General features: G+C 65.2%; 1 protein-coding gene across 1 annotated transcript; it reads left to right on the top strand.

Annotated features, from left to right (window-relative positions):
• Nucleotides 1–687: 687 nt before the first annotated feature.
• Nucleotides 688–13873, top strand: PDLIM7 (PDZ and LIM domain 7). The gene is made up of 18 exons (XM_086470833.1): nucleotides 688–978; nucleotides 4626–4777; nucleotides 5078–5108; nucleotides 5823–5995; nucleotides 7401–7555; nucleotides 7902–7938; nucleotides 8623–8661; nucleotides 8783–8937; nucleotides 9322–9358; nucleotides 9994–10034; nucleotides 10153–10308; nucleotides 10659–10695; nucleotides 11743–11801; nucleotides 11943–12177; nucleotides 12258–12438; nucleotides 12613–12733; nucleotides 13246–13361; nucleotides 13634–13873. Exons 1-18 carry the CDS (start codon nucleotides 688–690, stop codon nucleotides 13718–13720), a joined length of 2103 nt encoding a protein of 700 aa, XP_086326959.1. The 3' UTR covers nucleotides 13721–13873.
• Nucleotides 13874–15745: the final 1872 nt, after the last annotated feature.

The following is a 15745-nucleotide window of genomic DNA, read 5'->3' as shown; positions in this document are numbered from 1 at the left end:
CACCGGCCTGGGGAGAGCGGGGGCACGCTGGCCCCCGGCCCTGCAGCCTCCGCCGCCTCCCGGCTGGGAGCCCGCCGTCCCTTGCGAGGGGTGGGGAGAGCCCCGTGCCCCCGGAGCTGGCCCTGGCCCCCGCCTGGCAGCGGCAGGAGGAAGGTCCTGGGGGGCTTTGCAGCGGCCTGGCAACTCTTTCCAGGTGCGGAGTGGCCGGTAGGCTGGGGCTGGCCCGTCTGCCCGGAGCCTTGGCCGGCTGACAGCTGTCAGTGCGGTCCTGGCAGGCAGGTGGGCGCTGGGGTTCCCTCCCCGCCGAAGCCCTGGCTCCCTGTGCGGAGATGGGCTCGCTCCCAGATAGCATCTGCTGGGCCGGCTGCCGGAGCGCCAGCCTGGCTGCTCTGCCAGGCGCCTCGGGTGGCATCACGCAGCTCCCGTGCTGCTGCTAATTCACCCGGCAAAAACGCTTCTGGTTCCCATCCCTCTGTACCTGCTGTTGCTTCTCTGTGGTCTGAAACGATCTTGGCTTTCAGCAGCATGAGTTTCTGGGGTGCTGCGTAGGAGAGCACGTCCTGGGTTTGGGAGAGGGAGAACAGAGCCCATGGACGCTCCGCTGTGGGTGTCAGCAGAGCTGTACCTGGCTGCCTGGCACTAGTCGGCATTAGCCTGGGCCCCTTGGCTCTGATGCTGCTGGAGGAGATGCTGATAGATTTGGGGTGCGTCTCTAACCACAGTGTAGGATGGTCAGGGTGGAGTTACTGCTGGAAATGTGACCTGTCTCTTCCTGCCCTGTCCTGCCAGGAGCCGGGCCCCCTCCTCACCTTCTCTCCCTGCTTTGTTCCTGTGTACCGTAATGCCAGAATCACACCCTCTTCCCTTGCAGAGATGGGCGACATGGAGTCTTACAAGGTGATGCTGAATGGGCCGGCGCCCTGGGGCTTCAGGCTGCAGGGAGGGAAGGATTTCAGTATGCCGCTTTCCATCTCCAGGGTAAGAGAAGCCAACAATGGTGACACCCGTCCTTTCTCCTGCCTCTGGGGGCGGCAGGCCATGGTGGCTGCGTCCAGGTGGCTGAGGCAGAGCCATACAGGGGATGCAGATGAGCCGGGCCCCCAGGAATGCTGCATGCTGCCCTGCCTGGCTCTGGGTAGCCTCCTTGGTGCCTTATCAGCTGCAGTCCAGCACGGGGGTGTTCCGGGCAGAGGACCGCAGCAGAGATGTGAAATGCTACACAGCCTGTGCAGAGTCATTCTGGCTGCTGGGGGGGGCAGGGGAGGCCCCTTCCGGAGCATGCCCACCGCAGGGGGAGGGGAGCTGCTCTCACCCTCTCCGAGCTGTGGGGCTGGCCTCCTGATCCACACCCCGAGCCTGGGCTCAGCATCCCAGGACCCGGCTTGGGCCCTTCTGCCCTCCTTCGTGCTGCACGGCTCCCAGCTCTGCACCTGAGCTGGCCCCCGAAATGGGCAGGGAGGGGAGGCAGCACTGCTGCCTGCACTGCTGCCTGCACTGCTGCCTGTACTGGGACGTGGTTCCCTCCACAAAACCAGCCCGTTCCTGCAGCGTGAGCCGTTGAGAACAGCCGTTGTGCTGCCGGCTGGTTGTGGCTGAGGCATCTGGTGCGAGCTGCTCCTGAGGCAATGCTCGCCTGGGCCAGGTCTGGCCCTTGGGTGCACATGGGTCCCTGTCCCCGGGTGGCCTGGTCCCCTGGGTGGGTGCTGGCCACAGCTCCAGCCACGCAATTGCCTTATAAGCCTTGGAATGCGACTGCATCGCCCGTGCCTCTGACGCTCGGGCAGCTGGCGTGGAAACTGCTTCTCAAAGGACAGCTTTGCTCGTGACACCGAGTGCTGCGTGGGGGCCTGCCCCCAGCACAAGCCCGGCACTGCGCTCCTGTCCCGGGGGGCGTGGGTCTCCACAGCACCCCAGCACGGAGCGCGGACCCTGAGGGCACTGTGTAAGGCTGGAGTCGCCAGCGCTGCTGTCCCGGGGCCTGCTGATCTCTGCCGAGCACGCAGAGACGGCTTCAGCGAGTTTATTCTCTAAAAAATGTTTCTCTTGGCTGCGAGCCAGCGCCTAACAAAGGGTCTGGTCGGATGGAGGAGCCTCCCAGGGCCCAGGGCAGGGGCCTCGTGAAGCAACGGCCCCTCCGTGTGAGCAGGCCAGCGCTGCCCTCAGGTCTTGGGTAACGCTGCCACCCTGGGCAGGGCAGACAGGAGCAGCAAGGATATTCCCAGGGGATGGAGCCAGCTTTGGGCACCTCTCTGGCAAGGCTGAGCTGTGTGGAGGGGTGGTGGGCTCTGATGGGAAGGGGTGACCCTGTGCCGCTCTGCACTCCAGCGGCCTCCCCAGCCTGAAAGCTCATTCCCAGAGCACGCGGCTGTCCCTGGCTGCTCCTTGCCGTGAGCAAGGGCGCTGCGGGCAGGGCAGGCTGTCCTGCCAGGCCTGGGGGTGCCAGAGCGGCCTGCAAGGAGGTGTCCTGTCCTGCCTTGGGGGGCTGCAGTGGGGTCCTGCTCTGTGGGGCGGGGGAGCACAGGGGGAAAGCAAGCACTGGTGTGTGCTTTGGCTCTTGGCTGCGTCCATTGCTGTGACATTACTGGGTGAGCTGTGAGGGTGCTTCAGCTCAGTGGTCACGTAAGAGGTGTCACCCTGGTCCTCTGCCTGCGTGCCTCTCGTGACAAGGGGCTCTGCTGAGGTCCTGACGCCTTGGCTAGGCAGGCTGCGAGACCGTGGTCCTGAGCTGCTTGCAGTGGAGCTGGGGTAAGGGCTGGTGTCCGGGGAGCTGGGTGATGTGTGGCGCATCCCGGCATCTGCCAGCCAGAGAAGAGGAGAGACCCTTGGTGCAGCAGGCGGGAAGGTGCTGGGGGATGCTGCCTGGGCCCCACCATGCTGGGTGAGGCTCTGTCTGGGGTGCCCAAGCCCTGGACAGGGGCAGCCAGTGGGCACCTTGCTGGGGCTGGTGACGGAGGCACAGGGAACAAAGGACTGGTTGGGCGGAGAGGGAAGGAAGGAAGCCCTGGTTAGTGGGCCCGGGTGGGAAGCAGGAGTGCTGGCACTGCCACGGCTCCCGGCTGAGCTGGCACCTGCCGAAGGGGTTTCCTGGCGTGCCGGCATGGAGGGGGAAGGGGAGCGTGGCGGTGCTGGCCAGGCTGGGTGCGGCTGTGTGACGCAGGCTGCCGTGCTCTCCCCTTCCTGGGCTGCCGTGTGAAAACCTCTCCCAGCTCCTGCTCCTGCCTTCAAACCCACGCAGCCGCCCCGTGCCTTCCCCAGCCCTCCTGGGCAGCAAGCCGGGGCTTGCAGCAGTGTGGCCAGGAGCTGGTCGGCACCACTGGCCACCCAGGGCACCCTCCCGTGCCGGGCAGGAGGAGTGGGTGCTGGGCAGCACAGGCGGCACTGGAGGGGATACCCACGTCCCGCAGAGGATGGCAGTGGGATGTAGGTGGAGCTGGGCAACATCCAGCCCCGGTGTGGGGTTTTGCCTCACGTGGAGGGCTAGCGCTGGTGCTGGCAAGGGGAGCACGGCTCTGGGGCGAGCTGGGGCCCTGCGCATGGGCAAGGAGGAGCCGGGGCTCGGCGGCAGGGATTTCTCATCCCTCTGACAGCGCTGGGAATCTGGCTCGCTCCTTTTATGTTCATGTCGAACAGGACTTGAGGAAATACTTGGTCTGGGTCCAAGTGCCTGAAGTTCTTCCGTGCTGGAGGAGCAGGAATGGCTGCAGCCTGCCCACGTCTGTCTGTCTGTCTGCCTGTCTGTCAGTGCCTGGGAGCTGCGTGCGTTGCTCGGGGCCCTGCTCGCCTTCGGTGTGCATCCCCGGTGGGATGGGAGGGCAGCCTCTGCTGACTGACATGGGGCTGACATAGAGCCGTGCCGGGGACGAGGCACATCCCCAGCACCGCGGCTGTGCCAGGGGCAAGGCGCATCCCCAGCACTGTGGCCATGCTCCCGGCTGCCCCGATGGGGCAAATTCTGGGGGAGCGGTGTGGGTGGGGGCGGGTGTCTCCCTGCCCCGGGGGGGGGGGGCTCCGGCTTCTCTGCGGGGATGAGGTAATGTCTGTGCTTGCCGGCACCGGGAGGGGAATGGGATGGGAGCGTGGGTGGCTGGGGGGAGCGCCCAGGGGGTGCCTCCCTTGTCGCCCCCCCCTCGCCCCAGGCAAAGGGCTGGACATGCCTGTGGTTTGCAGCGAGAGCTGGGCTGCCTGATGGGCCCTGACTCACTGCGCTCCCTTCCCGCCCCAGGACCATGGGGGTGGCTCCGAGGGGTGGCTGGGCCTCCTGCCGAGGCTGAGCCAGCGCCGCCTCGCTGTTTGGCATCGTAGGGACCAGCTGAGGGGTGCTGGCATGGCCCCCAGCCGTGCCAGAGGGCAGGGGCCGGGCAGCGCCCCGGAGTAGTCCTGGGCACTCCACTGCTGTGGAAGGGAAGAGGCTGCTCTGGGCTAATGTGCTGGGGAATGGGGGGTGATCCCTGGGTCCCTACCTCCTCCTGGGTCAGGTCTGTACGGGTGTCCTGTGCTGGGCTGAGTCTTGCACAAGGGAGCCTGGGCCCCAGCAGACCCCTGCTCACATGAGGACGAGGTCGTCCCTCCGCTCCCGTGTCACCGCTCGGCCGCCCTGGCGCGCTCTGACTCTGTCTGTCCTGCAGCTGACGCCGGGTGGAAAGGCGGCCCAGGCCGGCGTGGGAGTGGGTGACTGGGTGCTGTACATCGACGGGGAAAGCACCAGCTCCATGACACACATCGAGGCCCAGAACAGGATTCGTGCCTGCGGGGACAGGCTCTGCCTCACCCTGAGCAGGTAGGATTCATGGGTCTTGCAAACCTGGGGTCCTGGTGTTGCCAGAGCAAAGTCAGTGCCATCTGCCCAGTGCCATCTCCCAAATCACTGCTCCCTGCTCAGGACCTGGCAGCCCCTGCCTGGGTCCAAGGGCTTGGCTGGACGAGGCTTAGCCTAGCTGCAAGCCCTCACCTGCAAGCCATGGGGCAGTGCCAGCCAGCCATGGCTCCCCTCGGGCCAGTGCTGCATCCCTGGGGTACCAGTGTCCTGGCAGTGACTGGGCCAGTTCCAGCACCTGCCCAGCTGTCTCCTCTCTTGCAGAGCCCAGAACCACCTGGGGAAGCCGCAGAAGGTACGTGTCGCTCCTGGTGCTGCAGTGGCAGCTCAACCTCAGGGGAGGGGAATCTCTGACCTTAGATGGACAAATGGATTTTGCTTCTGGGGAGCCGGGATGTGTTCGGAGAGCTGGAAAACCCCTCGCTGGAGGAGCAGCTCTGACCCCTTGCACTACAGGGGATCGGAGGGCGCAGTGTCTGCCTGGTGGGCACCTGGGCCCCAGCTGCCGCCTGTCTGTGTCCCCGCTGGTGCCGGGTGTGGGTAGGGGCGCAGGGGAGGAGGCTGGGCAGCCGCAGCACAGCCTTGGGGCCCTATGTTTGCTAGTGCTGGGGAGTGCCCTGATACAGAGAGGCAGGGCTGGGGCCGGTGACCGGTGGCTCCTGGATGGAAGCCACTTGCATGCGTTCAGCTTTGTGCCACAGGACGGTTGCGATCGGTGCGTGTGCATGCACCGCCCTGCCGCGGGCAGCAGCGAGCGTCCGGGGCACTTACTAATCCTCCAACAACCCTTGGGCTGGGCTTGTGACCTGCTGTTGCTGGGCCTGTGACCTGCTGTTGCTGGGCCAGGTGCCCTGCAGAGAGAGGTGCCAGCCTGGCAGAGCCTGGTGTCTGAGATGCACACACTGTCTGGCTTTCCTACCTGGCTGCCTGCTGCGCTGCCTGGCCCAGGGCTGCCCCTTGCATGCTGCTTGACGTGTGAGCCCGTGTCTGTGTGTTTTGTTTCGCTCAGGACTCACTCCCCTGCTCTGAACCCCTGAAATATAACTTCGCTCCCAGCACCGCCCTCAACAAAACAGCTCGGCCATTCGGGGCCAGCTCAGCTCCGAACCCACGGCCCGGGCTGGTGACGAAACCCGTGACGTATGCGCCCCTGGCGCCCACCTGCACCCCCCAGCACAATGGGTATGTTGCTGTCCGTCCTGCTCCCCGAGGATCGGGGGGAGCCTGCTGCCCAGCCCTGCTGCGCCTTGCATGCCAGGCACCCATGGGTGGGAGCGGGTGACCGTGCCCATGCAAGGGGCTGATGCTGAGGCAGCACAACAGGACTGTCAGGCGCGGGGACACACAGCCGTGCACGTGCCAGTCCCTCGCGTGGGGACTTGTCAGCCTGGGAGGAGTCCTGTGGGGCATGGCACAGCAGTTGTAGCAGGACACTTGCTGGTGTCTGCGTGGCAGAAAAGCGGTGGCTGCGTTGTGGCCACTAGCTGGTACTTGCCCATGGACGTCCTGCTGGTCTCCTGGCTGCCTGGACAGGCTGGGCAAAGGGCCCCCCTCGAGCCCTGTGCAGTGCCGTCCTCACCCCGCTTGCAGGGAGGAAGCTCCTGCCTCTGCAGGCTGCCCGCCCGGCTGCCTCGTGTCTGGCACCTGCCCGTCCCTGTCCCTCCTGCCGAGCTGCCGTGGTGCCCTGAAACTGGGCAGTGGCGGGGGGATGTGGCCCTGGCTCCCCTGAGCACCCAGGCCTGTTTTGGGAGGCTGAGGGAGGCATGGTCTGGTCTGTTGGCATCTGCCCCAGTGTGTTCCCAGCCCTGGGTGAGATGGGCATGAGTCTTGGGGGTAGGGGGACTGGTGCAGGCCATAGGTGAGCTCTGGAAACTTCTTGGGTGCTGCAGGTCTAATTTCACCTTCCTTTTTCTTTCTTTCTCTCCTCCCTTTCTCTTTCCCTCTTCCCTACAGGTGCTGAGCCTTGACAAGTCAGTAAGCCTTTTGCCTGCTCTCTCTGTCCTCCCCGCATGCCTCTTGCCTGCTAGTGCCCCGTTCTCCGGGGCAGCGCCAGCCTGGGGACAGGCAGCGTACGCCCCTCTGCCCATGTGGGTGGGTCACTCCTGGCAGCAAGCTGTCCCTAGCCTGAAGGGCAAGCGCTGCCTGTCTCTGCTGGGGCTCTGGAGTGTCCTTGTGCGCGGTCCTTTCCCTCCTCCCCGAGATGTGGCTTGGCTGGGCCAGGGCGGCCGGACTGTGCAAGGCACCCTGCCCAGGGCCAGGAAGGCGGGCAGCACTGCCACGGGCACCATGGGTGTTCACTGGGCTCTTGTGCAGCATCCTTGCCAGTGATTTTTTGACCTTGGCTTACTCTTGCCCTGTCTTTTCCACTTCTGGTCCTTGGGGCCAGTCTCAGGCTGCCAGGAATGGTAGTCAGTCCTTAATGGGCCCTTCCTACGTGGAGGAGGAGTAGGGGGTGTGGGGAGGAAGGTGACGTGAGGTGTCTCAGGTACCGGTATGCTGTGGTTCTCTGCCAGGGGAGGTGTGGGGCAGCCTCAGGGAGATGCCACGGGGATCTGTCAGATTTGACAGATGGCTCTGTCACTCGCAGGCAGCCCCCACAGCCGCTGGAGCCCCCCAGCACGCCCGTGTGTGACCCTATGAAGTTGCGACTGATAGAGGACGCTGAGGACTGGCAGCCCCGCACCGGGACCACCCAGTCCCGCTCCTTCCTCAAACTGGCCCGTCTGGTGGGCACAGACGGCAGTAAGTTCCCACAGGGCCTGGCACTGGCTGGCTGCCTGGGGGTGCCCGCCTTTGCTGGGGCATCTGGAGCTGTGGTGCATCATGGCACCGGAGTGTTGGTCTTGGCCCCATGTGGCCCCTCTGGGGAGACTGAACTGTCAGGAGCTGCCCAGAGCTCTGCGTGGGCTCACGGTGGTGCCGCTGAGTTGGGGCCATGCTCTGCCCCACGGCCAGGCAGGGCTGTGCGTTGGGGCAGGAGGGTGGCGGGAGGAGAGGTCGGTTTTCCTTCATTTCCCTTCCTGCTGTCCCGGGGCCTTAGTTGTCGCAGACTGACTCTGTCTCCTCCTTTCTCTCCTGCTGCACTCAGTGGAGGATGGTGAGGATGAGGCTGTTAAAAAGCCCAGGTAAGGGGAGCGTGTGCCAGGGCAGCAGCAGGAGCTATGGGGGTACCCACTCGGGTCTCATCCCACCCGGCTGGTTCGCCCTCGCTGCTTGTGATGACTGCAGAGAAGCTCATTGTCCTGTTGCTGTTTCTTCTCTGTCCTCCTCCTCCTCCTCTGTCCTCTCCCTCTCCCCAGAGCCGAGCTGTTGGCGGAGCTGCAGAGCCCGCCCTGTGCTTGCCCTGGGAAAGGCACCACCAGCGCTCAGCCACTGCTCTGACTGTCACCTCAGGAGGGTCCTGCCCGGGCACCTGACGGCCAGGCAGGCTGTCCCCAAACAGGGTGTCCCTGTTGGGGGTGTGACGGGCAGGACCCGCTGGGCACTGCTGGCATGGAGCTGGGGAGGTCGATCTGCACTGATGCTTCTTGTGCAAATGGGATCCGGAGGAGGCTGGTGGCACTGGCAACACCTTGCTGGGGGTGTTGGGAGGTGCTGGGCACTGCCTGGGACCTGATGCTCTGTGGGGCAACTAGGCAGAGTTGGGTGAGTGTCACCCACTTTTCCATGGGGCTGTGGGGTGGCTGGGAGGCTGGTCTGGAGTGAATGCTACCAGCTTCTCCGCGGGGCTGGGGGTGCGTGCAGGAGGGATGGGCTGAGCCACGGGTCGACCACTGACTGTTGTGCCGCCGTTTTTTCCGATGCCACAGGGATGCCCGCGGGTCCAGCTCGGGCACGGGGGAGCAGTGGTGAGTGCCAGGGTCTGGCAAGGGTGTCGGTGCGTGTGAGGGCACTTGTGGGATCGCTGCCCTGTGCCGAAGCAGGGTCCGTGCGTGGTGCCGGCTGAGCGCCTGCCCTCTTCACTCACAGGCAGCCCCCGCAGCCGCTGGAGCCCCCCAGCACGCCCGTGTGCGACCCTGGGAAGTTGCGGCTGATCGAGGACTCTGAGGACTGGCAGCCCCGCACCGGGACCTCCCAGTCCCGCTCCTTCCTCAAACTGGCCCGTCTGGTGGGCTCAGAGAGCAGTAAGTTCCTGCAGGGCCTGGCACTGGCTGGCTGCTTGGGCATGCCCGTCTTTGCCAGGGTAGTCAGAACCCAGAAGAGGCTTAAGGTTTATGTGGTAGCATAGAATTGATTTGTGCCCTGTATAGTCTCTCTGGACAGGCTGAGCTGGCAGGAGCTGCCCAGAGCTGTGCATGGGCTGGGGCTGTGTGGGGGCACATGGTGGTGCTGCTGGGCTCGGGCCATGTTCTGCCCCATGGCCAGGCAGGGGTGTGTGACTGGGGCATTGTGGAGCTAGGTGGGAGGAGAGGTCAGTTTTCCTTCGTATCCCTTTCCTTCTGTCTGTCCCTGGGCCTCATTTGCCACAGACTGACTCTGTCTCCTCCTTTCTCTCCTGCTGCACTCAGTGGAGGATGGTGAGGATGAGGCTATGAAAAAGCCCAGGTAAGGGGAGCGTGTGCCAGGGCAGCAGCAGGAGCTATGGGGGTACCCACTCAGGGCTCAGCCCACCTGGCTGGTTCGCCCTCGCTGCTTGTGATGACTGCAGAGAAGCTCATTGTCCTGTTGCTGTTTCTTCTCTGTCCTCCTCCTCCTCCTCTGTCCTCTCCCTCTCCCCAGAGCCGAGCTGTTGGCGGAGCTGCAGAGCCCGCCCTGTGCTTGCCCTGGGAAAGGCATCACCAGCGCTCAGCCACTGCTCTGACTGTCACCTCAGGAGGGTCCTGCCCGGGCACCTGACGGCCAGGCAGGCTGTCCCCAAACGGGGTATCCCTGTTGGGGGTGTGACGGGCAGGACCCTGGGCACTGCTGGCATGGAGCTGAGGAGGCCAAGCTGCAGCATGGTGTCCTGGACACAGTGGGTAGGGGCAGCTGGTAGCACTGCCAACAGCTTGCTGGGGGGTGCTGGGAGGTGTTGGGTGGTGCCTGGTCCTGGGGCACGATGTCCCGTGGGGCGGCTGCAAGTGTGGTCAGGAGCGAATGTTGTCGGCACCTCCGCGGGGCTGGGGGTGCGTGCGGGAGGGATGGGCTGAGCCACGGGTCGACCACTGACTGTTGTGCCGCCGTTTTTTCCGATGCCACAGGGATGCCCGCGGGTCCAGCTCGGGCACGGGGGAGCAGTGGTGAGTGCCAGGGTCTGGCAAGGGTGTCGGTGCGTGTGAGGGCACTTGTGGGATCGCTGCCCTGTGCCGAAGCAGCGTCCGTGCGTGGTGCCGGCTGAGCGCCTGCCCTCTTCACTCGCAGGCAGCCCCTGCAGCCGCTGGAGCCCCCCAGCACGCCCGTGTGCGACCCTGGGAAGTTGCGGCTGATCGAGGACTCTGAGGACTGGCAGCCCCGCACCGGGACCTCCCAGTCCCGCTCCTTCCTCAAACTGGCCCGTCTGGTGGGCACAGACGGCAGTAAGTTCCCACGGAGCCTGGGGCTGCCTGGGGATGCCCAGATTTGCCAGGGCAGCCAGTGCCTGGCAGAGGTTGTGGGGCGATGTGGCAGCAAGGGCCTTGGTTTTGGCCCCACATGGCCCCTCCAGGGCAGCTGAGCCATTGGGAGCTGCCTGGGGCTGTGCGTGGGCTTGTGGTGGTGCTGCTGGGCTGGGGCCATGCTCTGCCTTGTGGCTGGGCAGGGCTGTGTGTTGGGGCAGGAGGGTGGTGGGAGGAGAGGTTGGTGTTCCTGCCTTTCCCTTCGGGCTGTCTCTGGGTCTTGGTTGCTGCAGACTGACTCTGTCTCCTCGTTTCTCTTCTGCTGCGCTCAGTGGAGGATCATGATGATGTGTTTGTTAAAAAACCCAGGTAAGGGGAGTGTGCATCAGGGCAGCAGTAGCAGCCGTGCAGCTGCTTGTCCCAGGCAGGACCCACTGGGCATTGCTGGCACCGAGCTGGGGATGCCAAGTTGTGCCGTGGTGTCCTGGACACAGTAGGTCGCACTGGCAAAACCTCGCTTGGGTGGTTGTGATGTTTGGGCAGCGCCTGGACCTGGGGTGCAATGTCCTGTGGGTCTGCCATGGGGCTGCAGGGTGGCCAGGCGGAGCTGGGTGTTGTTGGCTTCTCCCTGCGTGGGGTCAGGGAGGGGAGCCAGGGCTGGGGGTCAGGGGATGTGTTTGTTCCTTGCCCCATGCAGCTCAGTGCATGGCACCCCGCTCCACAATGCCTCCTGCCCTGGCGCCGTGACTCTTGGGTCCCAGCACTGCTGCAAATAAATGCTTCTGGTTTTGTAACCACCTCCTTCTTGTGTTTGGCCTGGAGAGGCACAGAGCCACTGTCTCTCCCTCTGTCCTTGTCCCCTCTCTTGGGTGGGCCATGCCTCTCTGGCTTGTCCTGCCTGCTCCCAAGCCCAGTGCTGGCAGCCTGACGGGGGGGACAGGCCTTGCCCCTCCCAGGACCAGCCAGTAGGGATGGCAGAGCCCTGCCTGTCCCCTGCTCTGCCGGACCCCAGGGCTCCCTGCGCCCGGCCAGGTCCTAGCCCTGCTACACTCGGATGAGGCTGAGGGTGACAGTCGTGTGTGAGTGGGCAGCCCGGGTCTGTGTGGTCACCAGGGCCCCTGGTCAGTCTGGGGCAGCCCAGAGCTGGGTGCGGGGCCCCAGCAGGCCTGCCCTCCCTCCTGCCGCTCCCCAGACCACCGCAATGGGTGCCAGAGCCCCCAGGGGTGCTGTGTCTTTGGAGGCTTAAGGTGCTTGGCTTGGTACCCCATCACCGAACCAGCTAGTGGCTGGGCACGGGGGCTTGGCTGGCTCCCGCCTGCTTGTTGGGGGGGGCAGGGGGGGGCCCTGCCTGCACACACAGGCCTTCTGGGCAGTGGGGGCCAGAGGGACAGGCTGGATTAACTGCTTGTTCTGTAGCCAGGTCTCCATGCTGGACCCATCCCCAGGAGCAGCAATGAAGACAGAGCCAGGACTCGGTGAGCAAAACGTTTCCTCTGGGCTCTGTGGGGAGAGGGGTGAGGGTGCCAGGGGATGCTTCTTGCCCAGCCGCGGGCGCTGGGAGGGGGCTGCCGAGGGATTGGGAGCACTGTCCTGGAGACCCGTGTGTGTGTGTGCAGCCCCCAGGAGCCCTGCCACCACCCCTGGCCCTGCCAGCCGCCCACCCTGGGCCGTGGACCCCTCGTTTGCCGAGCGCTATGCCCCGGACAAGACGAGCACGGTGGTGAGCAAGCACAGCCAGCCAGCCACGCCGACCCCCATGCAGAACCGCAGCTCCATCGTGCAGGCAGCCCAGCAAGCCCCCGAAGGGCCCGGCCGCACGCCCCTCTGCTACAAGTGCAACAAGGTCATCAGGTGAGCCCTGGCCACCACGACCACCGCCACGCCAGCGTCCTGGGCCCCAGCATGGCTGATGTGGCTCTGTCCCACTGCAGGGGACGCTACCTGGTGGCGCTGGGACATTATTACCACCCCGAGGAGTTCACCTGCTGCCAGTGCAGGAAGGTTCTGGATGAGGGCGGCTTCTTTGAGGAGAAAGGCTCCATCTTCTGTCCCAAGTGCTACGACACGCGCTACGCACCCAGCTGCGCCAAGTGCAAGAAGAAGATCACCGGGGTGAGTGTCCCTCAGCCTACCCCACACCTCCTGTCCTTGCTCCTCGTTCACCTACGGGTGCCTGGCTCTGGCCTGATCCCATCCCATGGGATCCCTTGTCCCTTTCTGCCCTGGGCAGGTCTTCCCTGCGTCGCAGGGTGGTCCTGGCCCCGGCTGACAGCGGTTCCCCTCCAGGAGGTCATGCACGCGCTGAAGATGACCTGGCATGTGCAGTGCTTCACGTGCGCCGCCTGCAAAACTCCCATCCGCAACCGTGCCTTCTACATGGAGGAGGGTCAGCCCTACTGCGAGAGAGGTAGGACCCAGGGACCCCCTGGGTCACCCCGCATGGCCCTGGGGCACCAGCCAGCACTGGGGCTCAGCAGCTGCCCACAGGAGTTGGGGGGTGAGCTGTCATGCACTGCAGGGCTCACCTTGTGCCGCGGGGAACACGGGGACCCCCCCCCACCCCGCAGCCCAGAGCCCTCCATCGCGGTCCTCCCTGGCTGCCGGGTAGTGCCATCGCTCCGGTGTTGCGCCATCACTCCCGTGTTGCCATGGCAATGACGGAGGATGTACATCAAAGGCGAGTGCTGCATCCTGGGAGATGAGGTTTACCTCCTCCCCGCGGCCCGATGGCGGCTGGGGCGACCCTGCGCGGCACAAGCGTCTCACCCCGGTGTCTCAGGCATCGTCCCCCCAGGGGCTGGCTTTGAGTTGTCCCCGGGCTCTGCCTGTGGGATCCCGGCTGTGCTGCAGCCCTGCTCCCCTGGGACGAGGCGCTGCAGTGCAGGGGAACGTTGACCTGGGCTCTGCCTCTCCTCGCAGACTACGAGAAGATGTTTGGCACCAAGTGCCGTGGCTGTGACTTCAAGATCGATGCTGGGGACCGGTTCCTGGAGGCGCTGGGGTTCAGCTGGCACGACACATGCTTCGTCTGTGCGGTGAGCCATGTGCCTCCCTCCCTGGCTGCTGATGGGGGGCCTGGCAGTCATGCCCTGCGTGGGGTGCACCAGCAGCACTGGGTCCTTGCTGCAACAAGGATTTCCCCACTTGGCTCTGTGCTGGTGGGTCGGGACCCTGCTCTGAGCCCCCTGCTCTGAGCCTCCTGCTCCACAGCATCTGTGCAACACCAGTGCTGAGCCCTGGGCTGTGTAGAAGGACCTGGGGGCTGCCTCAGCCCCCCTGACCTGACCACCTGTGGTTGCCTCCTCAGATCTGCCAGACCAACCTGGAAGGGAAGACATTCTACTCCAAGAAGGACAAGCCACTCTGCAAGAGCCACGCTTTCTCCCACGTGTGAGGGGTGGGAGTTCAGCTGTGCCCACGCATGTCCCTGGCCCTGCATGTTCCTCTCCCCCCCCACCCTGCTGCCCCCAGGGAGCCAGGCTGGGCCCTTACCCCTTCCCTGTGCTTCTGCCTCTTTCCTGGCAGCTCCTGGCCCGGCTCCAGCCAGAGGCGGTGCTGGGTCCAGAGCCCCTTATAGCTGGGTGGCTTCTTTGCCCCCCTCACTGGCCCTAAGAGCCCTGGGAAGGGGACACTGCATGGGTCTCCTGCCCCCGAGCCACGCAGCGTGATGGCCAGGCTGTGCCAAGGCTGGAGGTGGGGAGGGTCTGGCACTGCAGGGCTGCTCCCTTGCTCAGCTGGGGCCTGGCTGCCTGGTACCTCAGTGCCCAGGACAGAGATGCTCCGAGCACATCCCTGAGTGGGTGGGGACCAGCCCCCTGCCCGGTTCTCCCCCACGTTCCCTGCTGCGTGCTTAGTGCATAGGGCTGGAGACCCAGCCCTGCTCCCCTGCCGGCGCCCGCCGTGGCAACCCCCCCAGCTGCCCTGCGAACTGCTGCGGTGGCTTCCTAGCCCAGGTGTGTGCCGGGGGGGGGGTCTGTGCCTCATGTCCCCCCACCCAGATGGCCTGCTGCCCCCCTGGAGCTGGTGTGCGGCAGCACCCGCAGCCCGGCCATGCCAGGGAGCAGGGCAGTGTGCCAAGCCCGCTCCAGCCATGGGCTGGCAGCGTGTGCTGGTGGCCGGCCGGCTCCTGCAAGCCTCAGGCACAGCTCTCTACCAAAGAGCACTCTGCCACCGCTGTCCCAGGCCTGTAAATGTCTCTCCCAAACCCACACTCCCCGGTCGGGCTGCTGCTGATGTAGCCACGGTGCTTTTAGTGCCTTTAATAAACACTTCTCTGCAAGTGCCGGCTGACTCGAGGCCTGCGGTTTCGCCGAGCAAGGTGGGGCCGGCTGGGAAGGTCACACTCAGCCGTCGCCCTGCTCCCCCCCGGGGCCTGACTCAGCTCCTTCCAGCTTTTCAGGGGAAATCTTTGCCTTGGATTTCTTCTCTGCCTGTGTCAGTCCGGGTTGCACCCCTCATGTCACCTGGGTCATCCCCCTGTCTTTGGAGCAGGCAGGACTGTTAATGCACGTGGGGGGCAAAGCTGCAGCAAGGGGAAGCCGGGCGGGTGGCAGGCCCTGCAGGGGTGTCCCCCAGTCCCTGCTGGGCCGTGGCCCCGAGTCTTGTGCAGGGGACAAGAAGTCACGGGGCACGCGTAGGCCACGTGCACCCGCTCTGGGCGCGCTCTGGCGTAGAGCAGCCAAGCGTTCGCTCATGCGATGCAGCTGCCGTCCCGAAGGACGGGGGTGAGGCCGCACCAGCACCTCCGGCTGGAACGGGCTCAGGGGCAGCGGGTGTGGGAAAGAGCCACTCCCCTCGCTCCGCTCTGGCAGCTGGAACGGTCATTAATAATTGCAGCTCTTACCACGATGAGCAATTGTAAGGAAAATTGCCTTGCTAATCTACTGGAAGGTTCTGCTGGGGGCAGGAGCTGGCTGCGGGAAGCCAAATGCCTCCCGGCATCGCCTAGAAGCTGGCCTGCGGCTGCGGTGCCACATCTCCCCCGTGCCAGCTGCAGGAGGCTGAAACCCTGTCAAAGGTGGGGAGGGGAAACGGGCAGTGGCAGAGGCAGGCTGGGGCCAGGCTGGGGCACGCACGGGCGATGGGGTGGTCACACGGAGGAGCAGCAGGACATGGCTGTGAAAAGGGACAGAAACAGCCGGCGCCTGCCTGGCAGGGCCAGGACAAGCAGGGATGTGGCAAGTGCCCGAGTGCGAGTCCCGGCTGTGCAGCCAAGGTCAGAGGGAGGCGAGGCAGCCGTGGCCCCACGTGAGCAGCCACCAAGCCAGCCCTGGCAGGGCCAGGACAGCAACCCGTGAGTGGAGGGCAGGGAAGGGGCAAGGGGCAAGGGGAGGCAGCGGTGCGGGACGGAGCTTGCTGCGGTAGCACGGCCTGGGAACAGGTTGTGCCAGCTCAGCCCCGGGGTACCTGGCCTTGGAGC

This window comes from Leptosomus discolor, chromosome 10 (genome assembly GCF_034619465.1).
Source record: "Leptosomus discolor isolate bLepDis1 chromosome 10, bLepDis1.hap2, whole genome shotgun sequence".
Lineage (NCBI taxonomy): Eukaryota > Metazoa > Chordata > Aves > Leptosomiformes > Leptosomidae > Leptosomus > Leptosomus discolor.
Note: the sequence above shows the minus strand (reverse complement) of the source record. Positions and strands in the feature narration are given on the sequence as shown.

Excerpts from the sequence above, each read along its gene's own strand:
- PDLIM7 (XM_086470833.1), top strand. The coding sequence starts at position 688 with ATGCTGATAGATTTGGGGTGCGTCTCTAACCACAGTGTAGGATGGTCA. Across the intron at positions 979-4,625 it reads TGCCGCTTTCCATCTCCAGG|CTGACGCCGGGTGGAAAGGC; the intron begins GTAAGAGAAGCC and ends TCTGTCCTGCAG. Across the intron at positions 11,802-11,942 it reads GAAGACAGAGCCAGGACTCG|CCCCCAGGAGCCCTGCCACC; the intron begins GTGAGCAAAACG and ends GTGTGTGTGCAG.